Consider the following 18,985-nt stretch of genomic DNA (forward strand, 5'->3'; position numbering starts at 1 on the left):
ACAAGGAAGCAAAAAGTACTAGGTCAGCTTTTCCTTTATGTTCGAGGGGCACTGCAGCGGCATAGGAGGCTGTGAGGTCAGATTACTTTTCACCCTACTGGGAGTCACACTGACACCAGGATAACCAACAAAGAACACTGATCCGTGCGTTAGTGTGAACAATGTGTCTCACAAAACACAATAAACACTTACAGGGAAGTGTGATCAGCTTTTTTAGTGATAAGATTGTGAACAATAAAGACAATAAAGTGTACCAGTGTGCGTATTCCTAGACTAGGGAAGACGTGGACATCCAAGGACACTTCAGCTTCTATCAAGTCACCGATACCTGTCGAGGGTGTAAAAAACACCATAGCTCATGCTACAAGAGCAAGGTGGGTTGCAGATTTCTTGTAGTACGGGGGACTGTGCAGTTCTTGTGTCGCAAGGAGTTTGTAATCAACCTATAGTCGGCAGTGAGGTGCAGACTTTTGAGTCCACACAAGTATGTCAGAAATCACTGAATGAAATATGCTGACATAACACCCCCTAGGGGTAATTTATAATCATACCTAATATACTTTATTTCAGCCCGTTAAGAAGTGGATGAGACAGCTTCTCAAGACCTCGTCTGCAGGGGTGGCTGTGTGGACGATAGCTGTCTTATCAGCTAAGTACATGTACTCCCTATATTTAATCTTTAACCTTAGCTGGTAAACCATTTCTCAACATTCTAGGGGATTTCACAAAACATGGAATTTCTCCCAATAACAAGGCTAAGTGGGGAGGGAGGGTTGGGGAGTGTATTTAGATTTAATCCGAGGAATGGAATGGGTCAAGTTTCTCGGATCAAAAACCCCGTTACTGTAACAAGATACAGTGGACCCCCGCATAACGATTACCTCCGAATGCGACCAATTATGTAAGTGTATTTATGTAAGTGCGTTTGTACGTGTATGTTTGGGGGTCTGAAATGGACTAATCTACTTCACAATATTCCTTATGGGAATAAATTCGGTCAGTACTGGCACCTGAACATACATATGGAGTGAAAAAATATCGTTAACCGGGGATCCACTGTATTTACCCGAGGTGGCCAGAGGTGTATTACTCTACCTGTGATAATCTTTAAGTTATGCAGAAACAAAAATATACAAGCTATAAAATAACAAGATACAAATCAAATATGGATCATTGGTTGCAGATGAAGAGATTACAAAAATTATTCAGAGCAAAAGGGAAAATGAAAAGCATCAATACACGTGACATTATTTACATCATATACAAACCTTGTGACATGCTGCAATGTACTTTATAGATCTAATCATTATAATATCAATTTTAAGAGGTTCCCACTAATCCGTTGCCCTACTGAACATCAGCGGAAAATAAGAATAAAAGCAAATTCCTTTACAAAAACAAATTAAGAAATGATTTAAGAATACATACAGTATAGCACTTAACATATAAATATATGAGCAAAGAAGTAATTTAACATTTTGCAGCTAGTATAAATACATAAATACTGTATGGAGTATGTTTATACATATAGTGTGTGTATACTGTATATGCATTGTATGTTCGACTTTTTTTTTAATGGATTTGGTCAAACAAGCCAAATTTCTCCTAAAATAGATTTTTGAAGTTTTTCTTATGCATTCATAAGTATTTTTTTAATTAACACATTGGCAGTCTCCCACCAAGGCAGGTTGGTCCAAAAAAGAAAAACTTTCATCATTCACTCCATTACTGTCTTGCCAGAGGTGTGCTTACACCAGTTATACAACTGCAACATTAACACCCCTCCTTCAGAGTGCAGGCACTGTACTTCCCATCTCCTGGACTCAAGTCTGGCCTGCCGGTTTCCCTGAATCACTTCATAAATGTTACTTTGCTCACACTCCAACAGCACATCAAGTCCTAAAATATAAATATAATTTCACATTTAAATACACTCTTGCTAAAATATATGTATATCATAGCTTAATCTTCATCAACTTAGTTGGGTCAGTCTGAATTTCATTAGTATTATTTAGCATGAATGAAATGCAATTTAATTTTGTTAGATCAGAGAGAGAGAGAGAGAGGGGAGACTAGTCATTTCTTGACATCTGAAGTGTTGTTGGAGGGCAAGCAAATATATTTAATATAGGATTTATGAAGGGATTCAAAAAACTGATTAGCCAGACTTTAGAGTACCAGAGGCAGGAAGATGGGACAGGGAGGTGTTGAAGGTCAAGGCTTCAAGTTCTGATGCCAACACTTCTGAAAAGACAGTAAGAGAATGGATGACACCGAATGACATTTAATCACCTTACCTTAAGATGCATGTAAATTTCTAGCAAGGTTAGATTAGCCTGATAAACTAATTTGGTGCAAAATTTAAAAATATATAATTAATTCATGCAAATGTACGGTACAAGTTTAAACGATGATTTAAGTGATTTTGGCTTATTTGACCAACTAAGAACTCACAATGTATATACTCGAGTATAGGTCTAGGTTCAAACACCAAATTTTAGAGGTAAAAATTATAGGCCAACTTATTAATGCATAATATGTTTGAGGGGCTGAAATCTATGAATGCAGTATACCTACAAGACTTCAATCTTCCTTCTTGGGTGCATTCACGACAAAATCACACTCGATATTTCATTTCACACACGGCAAACCCTCCATTTTTTTTATTAACACATTGGCCGTTTCCCACTGAGGCAGGGCGACCCAAAAATGAAGAAACAATTCCATCATCACTCACTATCACTGTCTTGTCAGAGGTATGCTGACACTACAGTTCAAAAATTGCAATATATCTCCACTCCTCCATCATAAGGGACTAATTGGGATAGCAGGTGGCCAGTAATATACAAGCTTTATCTCACACTCTTGTGTTATAACTGTAGTGTTAAGTAAAAGGACACAAGTGCAACTAATGTGACATTTTATTGTGGCAACGTTTCGCTCTCCAGGAGCTTTATCAAGCCATTACAAACAATACATGGACACAGAGGGTATATACAGGCTCAGAGTGAGGTGCAATACTAGTGAGGTACCATTTCGATGTTCACTAGTGGTGGTAGTAGTAGTAGTAGTAATAGTGACAAAAGTAATACAATATGGTAGAGCAATTAATTCATACATGTGAAAAAGGATATAAAAGCTATTACTTGGGTAACATAAAAATAGGTTGGACAAATATAGACTGGAAAGAGGCAGCTTGTTTCAGTGTTCACTCCTTGTATGTGCTTGTGTAGTATAACAGGAGAGACTATGTGATGGCAGGGTTTACTGTTTTCAGGAGGATTCTTGCTAAGACTTCGGAGATGGTGAAACTGCCGTTGTTTTGTTTAATTGTATTCGAAACAGTGATCAGTGCTGATTCGAGGCACTTGCGTCTACGGAAATTAGTTTCTTTGATCACTAATTGGGCGTCTCTGAATTTCATGAGATGATTGGTGGAATTTCGGTGTTGTACACAGGCGTTGTTCAAGTTATCGTTCCTACATGCGTAAATGTGTTCATTGAGGCGGGTGTCGAGGTTTCTTGAAATCGGAAACCCACCAATAAAAATGATCTCACACACTTCTATTCCAGTCAAGATACCAAGACCAAAAGAGGCATCATCATCGGGTTTTTCCTAAGAGCATACCGAATTTGTAGTCCTGAGTTTCTTGACGAGGAATGTACATACATTCACCAAACATTCACTGAGTTACATTTTCCTTCTTTTTTCATCAAAGACTGCAAGAAAAGAGCTCTTCAGATCATTAATTCTCCACGCACCAACACCACTCCCAACAAAGTTATAATTCTTCCCAACAGCCAGGTTGCACTGAACGTCTCAAAAGTACTTTCACAAGCTAACACCAGAGTCGCCATCGCTTCTAGCACTTCAATAAGAGGATCTAACCAGGACAAAATCCAAGCATCACGAACCAGTCAATGCAGGAGTTTACACTATACCCTGTGGAGGCTGTGACAAGATTTACGTAGGTGAAACAGCAAGAAACCTCGACACCCGCCTCAATGAACACATTTACGCGTGTAGGAACGATAACTTGAACAACGCCTGTGTACAACACCGAAATTCCACCAATCATCTCGTGAAATTCAGAGACGCCCAATTAGTGATCAAAGAAACTAATTTCCGTAGACGCAAGTGCCTCGAATCAGCACTGATCGCAGTTTCGAATACAATTAAACAAAACAACGGCAGTTTCACCATCTCCGAAGTCTTAGCAAGAATCCTCCTGAAAACAGTAAACCCTGCCATCACATAGTCTCTCCTGTTATACTACACAAGCACATACAAGGAGTGAACACTGAAACAAGCTGCCTCTTTCCAGTCTATATTTGTCCAACCTATTTTTATGTTACCCAAGTAATAGCTTTTATATCCTTTTTCTCATGTACGAATTAATTGCTCTACCATATTGTATTACTTTTGTCACTACTACTACTACTACTACTACCACCACTAGTGAACATCGAAATGGTACCTCACTAATATTGCACCTCACTCTGAGCCTATATATACCCTCTGTGTCCATGTATTGTTTGTAATGGCTTGATAAAGCTCCTGGAGAGCGAAACGTTGCCACAATAAAATGTCACATTAGTTGCACTTGTGTCCTTTTACTTTACATATTGTCGGTAATTCTACCAACTTTATTACAAACTGTAGTGTTACTCTCTCCATTCACCTTGCTCTTAACAGACACACAAGTTGGCTGCTGCATCATTGTCAGGCTCAACTGTTCCTCCCTTAAACACCCTTATAAAATGTTTCACTTACCAGTTACTTTATCCATAAATTTGGATTGATAAAGCTCCTGGTTGGCAAAATATTCCTTTAACCCTTTCACTCTCCCTTGTGTATATCAACGTTACCGACGCTCGTGTAGCTCTACAGTTTAAGCACGTCGCCCTCAAATAAGTTACGAGCAGTAAATTTTGCCCTAGATATGAGAGAATGGGTCTGTGCGGTTAGTGCATAGTATAAAGAAAAATCTTGCCCCATGTGATGCATGATTGAAAATAGCTAACCTCTGAACTTGTGATTGGTTTAAAACAGCAATTCTGTGGTGTTTTCTAAGAAGGTTTTAGTGGCTATTTCTTGGTATCATTTGATAGAATGGAAGACATACTGTTGAAACAGAGATGATACAGGTTGGTTTCAGGACTAGAAGTACTGTTGCTTGAAACAGGGTTCAGAGTAGAGGAAACATTATATTTTTGATGATTTTTCCCAGTTTGTTTTATGGGTTTTTACAAGGTCTACCTTACTGAGATGCCCTAAACCATGACCAAGTGTTCCTGGTTATATTTATTACATGAGAAATAGGGTAAAAATAATTTTTTTTTTTTTTGCAAAGATGGATTCAAAATGGAGGGCAAGTGTAGTATAGGAGAGGCCTGAAGAAGTGAATAATGAACAGAGGATAGGATGCTTCACTTGCTGGAATACATACATTGTTTATTTTTAACTCTATTTTTAAATTGGAATTTGTTGAATTTTGTGTAAAAGTGGCCAAATTACTAACTTCTGTACACTTTACAGGATAGTTCTGATAACTAAATGGGCAGTTTCTTGTGTTCAATTGACAAAATGAAAGGCATACTAGTGAAATGGCAAAGAATTTGGCTGAATTGAGTAATGGAATTGGCTTAAAATAGGACTCAAATTGGTAAAATTGTCTATGCAATTTTTCACCTGCATAATTCCGAAAATTTTCCATCAAATTTTATATTTTCGGCGTCATTACCTCCAGAATTTAAAAAAAAATCCCAACACTTGTCAGCACTTGTAATTTTGAGGTCCTGACAATGAAAGGGCTAGCTTAATACTTTCCTAATGCTGCTCAAGTTTCTTTTTTTTATACATAAGCTTTAGCATACAGAATAAAGGTCAATACCAAGCAGCAATTCACAATCTATAATTTGGAAAGGAAACTTAAGATGTTTCTGTCCATTTTAAACTATCATCAAGTTGCAAGTGCCACTGTTCCAGGATGAACCATTAAGATGTGAATTAGTTGCGAGTTTTAGAGTACGTGTACGGTACTGGTAATGTACAAATAATTGTAACCGAGACTGAAGGAAGCCAGGAAAAATAATCTTATATTAATGTAAAGCACTAAAGCAATGTGGGTTTTTCAATAAAGGAGAGGCAACATGCTGATAAGGCATAAATACCTGAAGTGAGTACAGAAGCTTTAATAAGACAAAACATTGCACTGGGAAACACAGCTGGGTAACCTATATACTGTGCTTACATAGAAATTCCATTCACAGCATAAGTATTCACAACAATACCACATGGTGAACAACCTATACTCGAGTACGAAGGACTACATATATAGTGTGTACACATGCATACAGTACATGGCTATCTGTGCCAACTGGTAATGTATGGAAGAATACTCCAAGAGCCACCTCCTTTCACCAGTCTCATTCTGAATGAGGCAAGTATTGCATGGTTGCCTTCTGGAGTACAAAATGAAATGCAATTCACATAAATTAACACTCTTAAAACTGCATTGATATATAAGTGCATAATCAATGATATTAATACCAATAATAAAAAAAGGACAAAATAAATTTTATAATGAAAAATATGATAATATAACAAAATGAATAAATCATTACTAATACTATTAATACCTTTGTGTGGCACCAACATCTATGGCTACTATGATATTATTTGCCACAACAAAGAACACACATTTTATTACATGTATTTAAAAAATCCCATGATAAAAAACAAATTGCAGACACATCAGGTCATGGTGGGGAAGCATGTTTTAAAGGAGCCTAGAAATGGAAGCAGGTGATTAATATGTCTGTGAAGACAAAACACAACTCTTGCAACCTAAGTCAATGAATATTCTACAAATATTTATAGTCAACAAATAATAATTTGGTAATGAATAGCAAATCTTTTGATCTACAAATATATCTTAAGAAATTTTAGAAAATGAACTGGAAAAGCTGAATTATGCTTATTTAGTTTTATCTATCAATTTAAATATTGTAGCACTAATAATTATTAATTACTGTTAAAGCACAGGTTGTGTCTGAAAATTACGTATATCTCTCTGTATGAGTACATTCGTGTGTGACTTCCACTGTATGTGGAGGTAATAAGTGACTGTATATAATGCATTAGTCCCATGGTCATTTCCATGAAACTTTTCAAAGTCAAAATAATTTAGATGAAAGATGTTAAAAAAAAATAGCAAGAATAGCATTAAGAAGTAAGCCAGAGACTGCTGAAAATACTGCAAGCCACATTCATTACTATTAGTGTATTCAGCCTCGAGTACATTAAAATATACACAAACAAGAAAACCAAAGCTTCAACACAAAATGTGGAAAAAAAATAGTTTGTGTCACATGTAAACGCTCGTATCCCTGATAAATGGTCCAAAAGTCATTGTTTGGTGCTGCTTCATATATATACGTGTATATATATATACATAGTGAAGAAATAAGTGCTCAATAAATTCTTTATACAAGCCAACAAATGCTGCTCACTTACCATGTGTTTCCTGTAACTAACAAGAGAGCAACATATGTTTCAAATACTGTTTACATATCTTGGCTCCAAATTTGGACTGGAATCAAATGCAGTGTAACGTTACATTAATTTATGAAATAATTTCCATACACTAAGACAACACTCAGATTGACGAAAAAATATAAAATTTTTAGACATTAACTTATACCAAATGGAAAACTGAAACATTAACATCATACCATCAACAGGAATATAATTAGAATACTAGCACTCATTCTCTAATTGATATGACTTATTATACATAATTTCACTTTGAGCATGATGTCAGTTTCCTAAAAGGAATGAATTCCTCAGCTGTGATCATACCACACATACAAACACTTCACATATAATTGGCTGGCAATGAAAGAAACCCTGACCTTACCGCAGCCAAACAAACTATGAAGACAAAACAAGAGATGACATTTTGGGAGTCAAAACTGAAGGAAATCTTGGCAACAAAACAGTAGTAATAAAGCCACAGGCAGACTCAGGGGTCGGTAAGTGGACTTGCCTTTCAAAGATCAACTTTACTTATTTTATTTTTTTTTTTTTATTATCACACCGGCCGATTCCCACCAAGGCAGGGTGGCCCGAAAAAGAAAAACTTTCACCATCATTCACTCCATCACTGTCTTGCCAGAAGGGTGCTTTACACTACAGTTTTTAAACTGCAACATTAACACCCCTCCTTCAGAGTGCAGGCACTGTACTTCCCATCTCCAGAACTCAAGTCCGGCCTGCCGGTTTCCCTGAATCCCTTCATAAATGTTACTTTGCTCACACTCCAACAGCACGTCAAGTATTAAAAACCATTTGTCTCCATTCACTCCTATCAAACACGCTCACGCATGCCTGCTGGAAGTCCAAGCCCCTCGCACACAAAACCTCCTTTACCCCCTCCCTCCAACCCTTCCTAGGCCGACCCCTACCCCGCCTTCCTTCCACTACAGACTGATACACTCTTGAAGTCATTCTGTTTCGCTCCATTCTCTCTACATGTCCGAACCACCTCAACAACCCTTCCTCAGCCCTCTGGACAACAGTTTTGGTAATCCCGCACCTCCTCCTAACTTCCAAACTACGAATTCTCTGCATTATATTCACACCACACATTGCCCTCAGACATGACATCTCCACTGCCTCCAGCCTTCTCCTCGCTGCAACATTCATCACCCACGCTTCACACCCATATAAGAGCGTTGGTAAAACTATACTCTCATACATTCCCCTCTTTGCCTCCAAGGACAAAGTTCTTTGTCTCCACAGACTCCTAAGTGCACCACTCACTCTTTTTCCCTCATCAATTCTATGATTCACCTCATCTTTCATAGACCCATCCGCTGACACGTCCACTCCCAAATATCTGAATACGTTCACCTCCTCCATACTCTCTCCCTCCAATCTGATATTCAATCTTTCATCACCTAATCTTTTTGTTATCCTCATAACCTTACTCTTTCCTGTATTCACCTTTAATTTTCTTCTTTTGCACACCCTACCAAATTCATCCACCAATCTCTGCAACTTCTCTTCAGAATCTCCCAAGAGCACAGTGTCATCAGCTTTACTTATGAGCATAATATGCTAACACTGTTACCTTCACAATACACTATCATTTTCTTGACAGCAATGTCATTTAATAATAAATTAATAGTATATCACCAATTACATATCATTTAATGAGAAAAGAACTAAAACCTGAAAGTAAATGCTGTATACAATAAATATTTCTCATCATGAACATGTCTTTAGGTCTAATATTTTTTTCTAAAATACTATAAAGTTGAGAAAAAAAAAACCCACACTATTATTTAAGACATATTTGTAATGAAATGCCAATGTTATTTTTTATTATACTGTGTAGACAAAAAATCAATATATCTATAAAACAATAAAATATTTTTTACTTTCTCTGGTCACATTTATAATACAATAGTTAATTCAGTAAAATATTGATTTAACTATTTATAGTTTCACGGAGCTTTTCAAAGTGGGTGACCGATGTAAGGCAGTACATAGCAAGTCTAGTGATTTGTCTTGTCCAGCTGTGTGTGCACTACCTCACTATCATAAGACTCAACTCCTACCTAATGAAGCATAATGCATCATAATACCACTATTTTGATACTGGGATCTTTTTTTCGATGTTCATTTTATCTATACATTCACGAGATGCACTAAACCTATATTCAGATTTTTTTAATTTTACTTTTCTATACTTTTATTGTATGTGCCATTGTAGTAGTCCTTATTACTGCAAGAATGATCATTATTATATTATTATTACAATCAAAACTAAGCACTAAACTCACAAGGGTCATAGAGGCACGAAGAAAGAAAGTCACAATACTGAGGAAAGAACAATTTACAACTATCAATAATTTAGAGATGCAACTATTGCACAGACAATATTGTGGTCTCTACTCTAACCTTGTTCAAGTTTTCTCTCCAAGCTGCAAGTTAGTTGTGATTTATTACTGCAATGAAGTCTTATTTCTAAGGGCCTAACAAAAAATATTTAATAAATTAACTAAGGAATGGTTTTTATCCATCAATACATGACAAGATAACCAGAATGCAACTGTCATATGAGATAATGAGATTACTGGTCATTATTTGCAAGCACAGATTATCATCAAACCAATGACAACAATTTTTCATATATTAAAATAATGCATTTGAGAATATTCAATAGGCAAGTGCTTAATCAATATCAAAGGTATTTATTTTGTTAAATTTCAAAGCAATATTTTTAAAAGATTTTAGAAAACAGGTGACTAGTCTTCTTCCTCCATGTCAACACAGCAAATATTTCAATCTGACTTCCTGTGAGAACCAGTTATGCAATAATTTATAAGCAAATATATAAAAGCCTTACTTCCATTAAGATTAAGCATTCCAATTACAATACACGTTATTTCACACATTAAAGGCACGACGGTGCAAACAAAACTCAAAATTATTATTATAGCAATTAAACTAACCGCTAAACCCAGATCAAATCTTAAAGCCTCTTCACTATCACCATCTTTGGAAGCAGGTGCTGAGTGACCTTCAAATCTTTCAATGATAACCATCTTCACATGCTTCACTCTTAATTGTGAAAGATGTAAAACATTTGTGCATAAATGTTGCAAGCTGATCTGTTAATTGCATGCAATACAATTCCCAACTGCAGCTACTTGCCTCAATTCTAAAAGCAATGATTAATGAAAAAACTGCAAAGTAGAAATGCATAACAAAGTAAAAACAATGAAAAGATTTAGCTAGTAAAAACAAGCTCAAAATATCTAGGTTGTTTCTGCATTAATTAGAAGGGTGGCACAATGTGTATCATCCTGGCCCATTATTATTATATTTATGGGGGAGGGGGAAGCAATAAACCCATAAGGGTTATACAGCACCTTTCAAAATGAGAGGCAATCAGGTTTGATCCAAGGAAAGTCAGGTTCAATTCCTTGAATCAAGAGCACCTTGCTACCATCAGGTAGCCTCCTTAACCCTTTGACTGTCGCAACCCCCAATCCTGAGGTGTCTCCTGGTGTCGCAAAAAAAAAAAAAAAAAAAAAAAAAAAAAAAAAAAAAAAAAAAAAAAAAAAAAAAAAAAATTCTTATGAAATGATAGAGAATCTTTTCCCGATCGTAAAGACACCAAAAAAAAAAACGAAATTTGATGGAAAACTGACGGAATTACACTCTTGCGAAGTTAGCGACCTCGGCGATATTTACAAATCGGCGATTTCGCCCACTTTGAGCCCTATTTTCGGCTAATTCCATTATTCCAGTCAACCAAGCTCATAGCTATTTCTTCAGAACTCCATTTTTTCCATCGATTGAGTACAAGAAACTGCCCATTTACCAATTCCAACTACCCAATAACATGGTCAGAAATTTGCAATTTGGCCAATTTCACGAAAATTAAAAAATATGACAATTTCAAAATAAGGTCCAGAATGAACAATGCAGACATTCCTGGCTCTAAAATAACATTTTCTTTGCTCATCAGTCATGTCTCCAGGCCCCTCTGATATTACTCTTGCTTTTTATTTTGAAATTTTATTCAAACAAAAAATAGATTTACTGTTATGCAGACTACTGCAATACTGTAATGATTGTAAAAATTACATCAACCCATTCATGACTGCATATTAGAATGGCTATTTGGACATTTATTGGACAATGACATCATTTGTTTACTTTTGAACATCGGCAAAAATCAAACATTTCCCCTACTTTGTGCTCCATTTCCAGGTTCTTTTTATAGTAAAATTAATCAAAATCACCTCTATTTCTATAATATAGTTTCCATTCTATCAAATGAGACCAAGAAAACGAGAATACAACCACAAATACTATACGAAAATAGACCACAAAGTCTGCATTTTAATTAAAAAAAAAAAAAACGGTCGGAGTTTTTTTTTCTCATTATGCACTGTGTGCTCCAGGATTTTTTCTATATGGTGCACACTGACCACACAGACCCATTCTCTCACATGTGGGCCTACCAGCTTTCTCCTGCCTGATTTGAAGCCGCTAGAATTTATGAGTATATATACGTCAAACACGGTGCCTCGTAAACGTATATATACGGCCGCGACAGTCAAAGGGTTAAAGGGATGGCTTCCCAGTGTAGATATCTTCCCAACTTTATTTTGCTTGTACACCCATTTCTCCTCTTCATTGATATCCACTTTTATTTGTATCCTCCAGTCGCTGTAGCTACTGAACCCACAGTGGAATGCTTGACGACATCCTCATCACCTTACTGAAATCTAATAGCTTAAACTGACACCTCATTGCCTAATGCAGGAGACCCATCCTGTGACTGAATGTCAAGAAATCTTATCAATGTTTTGTTCCTACCATCTTATTGTCACACACAACAGCAAGTCTATGTATTTACAAAAGCTTAGTCTATTATATAGAACAGAAGAGTAGCACAATTCTGATATATATCTGGAGGGTGTTTTGGGGTCAACGCCCCATAGCCCAGTCCATTTCCAGGCCTCACGGTGGATCAGGGCCTGATCAACAAGCCTGTTAATAACAACCAGCCTGTTGCTATTGGCTACACATAAGCCTAACTGGTCAGGTACTGACTTTATGTGCCTGTCCAGCTCCCTTTTGAAGACCTAAATTTATTCAATAAAAATCCTTGAACATATCCTGCCACCTTGCTCAGCACATCCCTTATCCCAATTTATCCCACTTATCACTTTCTTTCATATTCCCAAAACCCTTTACTAATTGGTCACTATTTTACTGTTGTTTTTGTGTTATGATATTTTGAAAGTAGCAAAACAAGTGAGAAAGTATGAATGAGAGCAAAGAGGCATATAATGAAGTGCAAGGAAAGATTATGGGAAAAAAAAGGGGATTTGGTCAAGAGGCAATTAAAGTAATTTTTGAAAAAGTGTGAAATTATATGAAAGATAACTAACATACTGCAGTATAAATGTGACCCAAGAAATCAGTTTCACTGGACAGAAAACAATTAAGTTATCACTATATAATAATAGCAACTCCATCTACTGGCTGCCAAGGAAAATAATTTGATAAGCAAAATATAATTCTCCAATTACCATGAGATAGCTCTGCCAAAGCAGCACATATTACTCTGAAAATTTGTGATAATTTGTTCAAATCATCTGTAGATGCAACTGCAGAGAAAGATCACCCTTTTCAGTGTATTTATATATATCATAGGTAAGGTAAATTGAAATTTATAAATGTGGTATGTCTCACATTTGAACGAGGCGTTGAAGCTGGAACACATTAACCGAGCCCTCGACTGTCATGAAAGATCAACCTTCACATTCTTGTTGTATGCTACACAGTGTCCTCAAGCAACCTAACAAGTGAGTATTGAGCTAGTAACAGCCATCTCTCTCGAGTACATAACTGACCACAGATAGCTTGCTATCGACTGTTACACAATAGAGATCTAGACGTCTTTTTAATACTGTACCTAGTGTATCAAAGTGTCGCAGTTTAAAATTATAACAAGTATGCAATATACACTTTATGAACTACTCTACTACTACAGCACTTTCTAAATGTATTAAGTGTGCAGGCATGAGTTAATGATACAGAACTGTATGACAAGCAAATACAAGACTAGAATGAAAAATGGTGTTTAGAAGAACAAGTCAATACTGTAGATGGAAAAATTCACAACCCAAAATTTGGAGAGCAAACTGATGTATCACCTGACTTATTCCTCTCCTCTTTGACTACAGATGCTTCTTGCTTTACAATGATTCCACTAAAGATATTTTGACTATGATGGTGCAATAACGATGCACATTTTGTACTGTACAATATTGTACATTTATTGATAGGATAACTTGCATTCATTGATTTACTTTTAAATACTGGTATTTAGTTACAGTAATTATTTATTTACTTACTCAGAAACATTAGTTATTTATTTATCATATCATATATATATTCTACTTACGATACTTTCAACTTACGATGGGTTCACCATAATGTAACCCCACCATAAGTCAAGCACCTGTAGTCTTATTTTTAGGACTGACTTGCCATGAATTTGAGCCCTCCATGGGACAAAGTTCCTCTCCTCTTCACCTGACCTGTCTTTTGCCTTTCTTCTTTTCTCTTTCTTTTCGTTGGGACTATAATGATCTAGGACAAACCAAAATTTTGTCTAGTTTCCTCTCCAGACTATGGGTTAATTACAAACAACGTATAGAGTAGAATGAAACACAGCTGGCATATAACTGCACTGTGAGACAAATGAGACACTCGACATTTGTAATGATACGACAGTCTCATAGGTACCGGAGTGGTGTCAACACTGGTGCAATAGTTAACACTTGCAGGGTAACAATGAGCTGACAGACAGTATATATGCTAATCATTTCAGACATGATACACAAGGTGGATTACAAGTGATGATATCCAAGAGATGACAGAGGAAAGAGACATGAGTAGTGATGTAACACTGATTTGTATAAGTAACCACAAGCAGATGACATGGGCATAGGCATGAATGAAAACAAATAAGATTGGATCACTTTCTTAAAGAAAGCAATTATGAAACAATGAACATTTTCCACAGAGGGGTGCTGGATTTAAAGACCTGTACACCCAAGTGTAAACTCAAAATATAAACCTGGCTTGGCTTGTCTGCTGATCTGCCATGCACCTTAATAAGGTCAGTTCACAATAATAACCTTGAAATAATAAGAAAATTGACATGCTTTAAAAGGGATGTATAAGTGGCTTGTGCATTATGAAAAGTAGAATATTGTGCATCAATATTAATTACAAAACATTTAAGGAACAACCTAAAATGGGTCATACTGTAATACATACAGCTGACAATTATATTACATATCATTCAAAGCCATCACAAATACTATAATCAATGTTGTGCATAGGCAATCATTCGCTATCAAAATATGGCATTTATCGCCACTGTTGTACAAAGTTCACCTTATGGGCAGAGTATTGAACTTCATTAGAAACCAGACAGGATGCTCCTCTATCCCAAATATTAGGAAAATAATATGCTCCCATTAAAATAGCTTATACATTTCATATATTACTATTGTCCGTTTCATCAACGCCAATAATAAACATTAATTTCATAATTTATAATATTTGTATATCACTCTTTCTGTATTAAAAATGAGATGCATTGACTCACACACTCAACTAACCATGGAAAGTCAAGCTCACTTTTAAAAAAAAAAAAATACAAAGGGGTTTGTACAATGTCATCAGTGTCTTGTCATTAATATTTTAATGTTAAAGCAAAGATTGAAAATATGACAGTAGAGCTAAACGCCCTTATTTCAGAAAAGTCTTTATCTACTGTACATCAAGTTTTCTTATCTTTCTCTCTAAATTTTTTTAAATATAGCTAAAACCACTGAAAAAAAAAAACATTTATGTTCTAAAGGAAGTATTTAAGACATTTACACAAGAATATTGGGAACAGAAGATACCACACTGTCCTTTTAACGTGAAAAGGCAGTAGTCAACGAGGCATTAGATAAAATATTGACAAACCTAATTTGTTTTAGACATATGGTATAAAAAAAAATAGATATATATTATAAGGTCTTTCATATATTTCTGTGACAACACACATGCAAGCACGTACACATGGTATTTCTCTAATAACTATCAAAAAATTCTCTCCTCTCACACATTAATTATAATTGAAAGTTAATATATTTCCAAGACACACTCTTATAGGGGCTGAAAGGGCTTTATACCCTGCCTCCCTCGCTCCTGCTGCTCACACATCTGAAAAACAATTAAAAAATAATTTATTACAATTGTTGAAAGGTATGTTACCAGTCCTATAAATATTGTCATCACATTTGAGAGAAAATACTAAATCCCTACAAGTCATATAGTGCTTGGGGAATGGTAGGAAATGAAGTTTGATTATGAGGAGGAGGAGAAGTCCAATTCCAAGAATCAAAAGACTCTTACCAGCACCAAGGAACCTCCTTTGAGGGGTATAAATAATATACTTTATTAAAAAATGACTAATATGATATATTGGGTAAAAGAATTCTTCCTCTATAGCCATGCGTGCTGTAAGAGGTGACTAAAATGCCGGAAGCATGGGGCTAGTAACCCCTTCTCCTGTATACATTATTAAGTGTAAAAAAGAAAAAGAGCTTTATAAGGTTTTTCTCCTTTTTTGAATCATTCTGCCTTGGCAGAAGAAGACCAGTATGTTGAAAACACACACAAAAAATTATTGGGTGCTGAGTAGTGCACTCTTATTGTTTATCTAAGATAGTCATATGTATAGCTTTGTTAACCCTTCAGGGTGGATCCTGTTGTACTAAGGCTTAAAGCCCAGGGTCAGTCCCGTAGTTCCATGCCATGAGCTCAGCTCACTCAGATAAGCTGTGAGCAGTAAAGATCCACCAAATTACAACCTAGCACTAAGAATGTAGGCAATGCACAGTACCTCCCACCTCCAGCATGCAAGTTTGGCTACACAAGTTACATGAATCCCTTCATAAATATTAGTTTGCTCACACACCAACAGCACAACAAATCTCAAAAACTCCTTGTCTCCACTCACACCAAGCTAAAATGTTTACAAATGTTTGCTCTCACCATTCTATATTTGCTAGCAGCATTTCTGCTTTCCTTTTCCTTTTTTAGGATTATGAAGACGCACTGGGTCACTTGTGTTGGTCTGCCTATCTCTCTGCTCCTTCTTTGTTTGTAACACCATCTTAGTCATCACTGTGAACATCTGCAATGTTACAAGTATAATTACACAACTAATAATCAAATATGACACCCTAACTTGGCAGGAGACAGCCCTAGAGTTAAAAAAAAAAAAAAAAAGTGAAATCATTTTCACAACTAATAATGAATAAACAAAAGGATGGATGAGGGGCTCGAACCATGATCCATAAATTGACAGTCCACTGCTCTGTCCTGGCCGCCTGGGCTTCTAATAGGAAGGACCACAGTTTGAGCTCCTCGTCCATCCTTCTCTTTATTCATCAAGCTGTTTATTACAACTTAATCTGAGTTCATCACTAATAATGTATAAAAATGTATAGGTGGTAAATTAACATTTAATGTACAGTGGAGCCCCGAGTTTCGTGATTAATCCGTTCCAGAAAGCCTGGTGAATGTTGAAATTGCCGAATGGCGAAACCATTTTCCCCCAATGAAAAGCAGGGGTGTCACTAGCACGTTAAGAGACCATACAATAAGTGTCAGGCGCCCGAGACTGTTCAACTGCCTCCCAGCATACATAAGGGGGATTACCAACAGACCCCTGGCAGTCTTCAAGCTGGCACTGGACAAGCACCTAAAGTCGGTTCCTGACCAGCCGGGCTGTGGCTTGTATGTTGGTTTGCGTGCAGCCAGCAGCAACAGCCTGGTTGATCAGGGTCTGATCCACCAGGCGGCCTGGTCACAGACCGGGCCGCGGGGGCGTTGACCTCCGGAACTCTCTCCAGGTAAACTCCAGGTAGGAAATAATGGAAATAAAATTAATCAGTTCCCGACACCCAAAAATATTAAAATAAAATATTTTTTTCAAATTAAATAAAGATTTACATACTGAAAACAATGAGAAATCAAGTACATACATATAAAAAATAATAACATTACACTTACCTTTACTGAAGACTTCTGGGTAGATGGAAGACGGGAGGAGGAGATAGGAGGAAGGTGTACACTATTGTTTGGAAGGAGAATCTCCTTCCATTAAGACATCAGGTATGAAGTTCTTATCTGGGGTTACTTCCCTTCTTTGTTTTTTAAAGACACTGGGAACAACTTGAGAGTCACTGGACCCCTGTCGCACAAAATATCTGTCCAGAGAACTCTGTTGCTGGCGTTTCTTTAAGATTTGTCTGAAGTGGGGCACAACACTGTCATTGTACATGCTGCCAACACGGCCTACAACAGCTTTGTTAGGGTGAAGTTCATCCATAAATGTCGGCACTTAAGTCCACTTTGCACAAATGTCCTTAATCTTTGAAGAAGACGATCTCTTTTTTGTCAGCATATCTACCCCTTTTGCAAGAACAGCACACTTCATTTCCTTTCCCTTCGCCACGATCGAAGTGATGGTTGAATGGGGTTTGCCATACATCCTGGCAAGTTCTGTAACACGCACTCCGCTCTCATATTTTTCAATAATTTCCTTCTTGAATTCGATCATGTTCCTCACTTTCTTTACCAAAGGGCTTGCACTAGCTTTCCTTGGGCCCATGGTGACTTATTTAGCAGTTGCAATCACAAAAAACAGTGGATTATTACGAAATGTATTGTATGAACTCGTGGGGTGATGGTCACGTGCTGGTAAACAATGGCACACTGAGCGTGAATAGTGCAGGAGACTGGCTTTGTGTGTGTGGTGACGGGCGGACGGGTACCAGACAGTCGCCGAATCACAAGTCTAATCACGAACCGCGAGGCTAAATTTAGCTGAAAAAACTTGCCGAAAGTCGGATTTCATGAAACTCGATGCCGTTAAAACTCGGGGGTCCACTGTACTTAGATATGTACATGCATCTCAAAAAAAAATGCAAAATAAATTGACTCTCTATGATTCTAATTAAATAAATGAAGCCATATCTATTTATATTCACACTACACAAGCTTGTAAAATGTATACTATTTTATTTTTGTATTTTTTTTCAAAAGTTAATGAAGTCCAAAATTATGCAAGCTTTACATATTAGCAAAAAACAGACTCCAGGAAGAGGAATTCTCACAGCTCAGACACTCTAACATTTGGCACCATAACAAATTTTATTAAGAAAACATTTGCAGTCATAACAGACCTCTATACTCACATAGAAGAGCTAAATGATGGGAGTTCATACCTTAATATATTATATGTAACTATGTATGGATAGGATTGCTGATGTCTTTTGTCTGTCTCATAAATATGCAAGATTACAGGCATGTCTTGCT

At 36.6% G+C, this 18,985-nt stretch overlaps 1 protein-coding gene across 1 annotated transcript in view; it reads right to left on the reverse strand.

The window, feature by feature from the left end:
• Window positions 1-15,443: 15,443 nt before the first annotated feature.
• Rab35 (RAS oncogene family member Rab35) overlaps window positions 15,444-18,985 on the reverse strand; it is a 31,405-nt gene continuing 27,863 nt past the window's right edge. Inside the window, exons 5-6 of the mRNA XM_070102021.1 lie at window positions 16,655-16,796; window positions 15,444-15,820 (exon numbers count right to left, since the gene is read on the reverse strand). Of these exons, the coding sequence (XP_069958122.1) occupies window positions 16,668-16,796 (129 nt within the window). The 3' untranslated portion in view covers window positions 15,444-15,820; window positions 16,655-16,667. The remainder of the gene's footprint in view (window positions 15,821-16,654; window positions 16,797-18,985) is intronic.

Source organism: Cherax quadricarinatus, chromosome 79 (assembly GCF_038502225.1).
Source record: "Cherax quadricarinatus isolate ZL_2023a chromosome 79, ASM3850222v1, whole genome shotgun sequence".
Taxonomy (NCBI): domain Eukaryota; kingdom Metazoa; phylum Arthropoda; class Malacostraca; order Decapoda; family Parastacidae; genus Cherax; species Cherax quadricarinatus.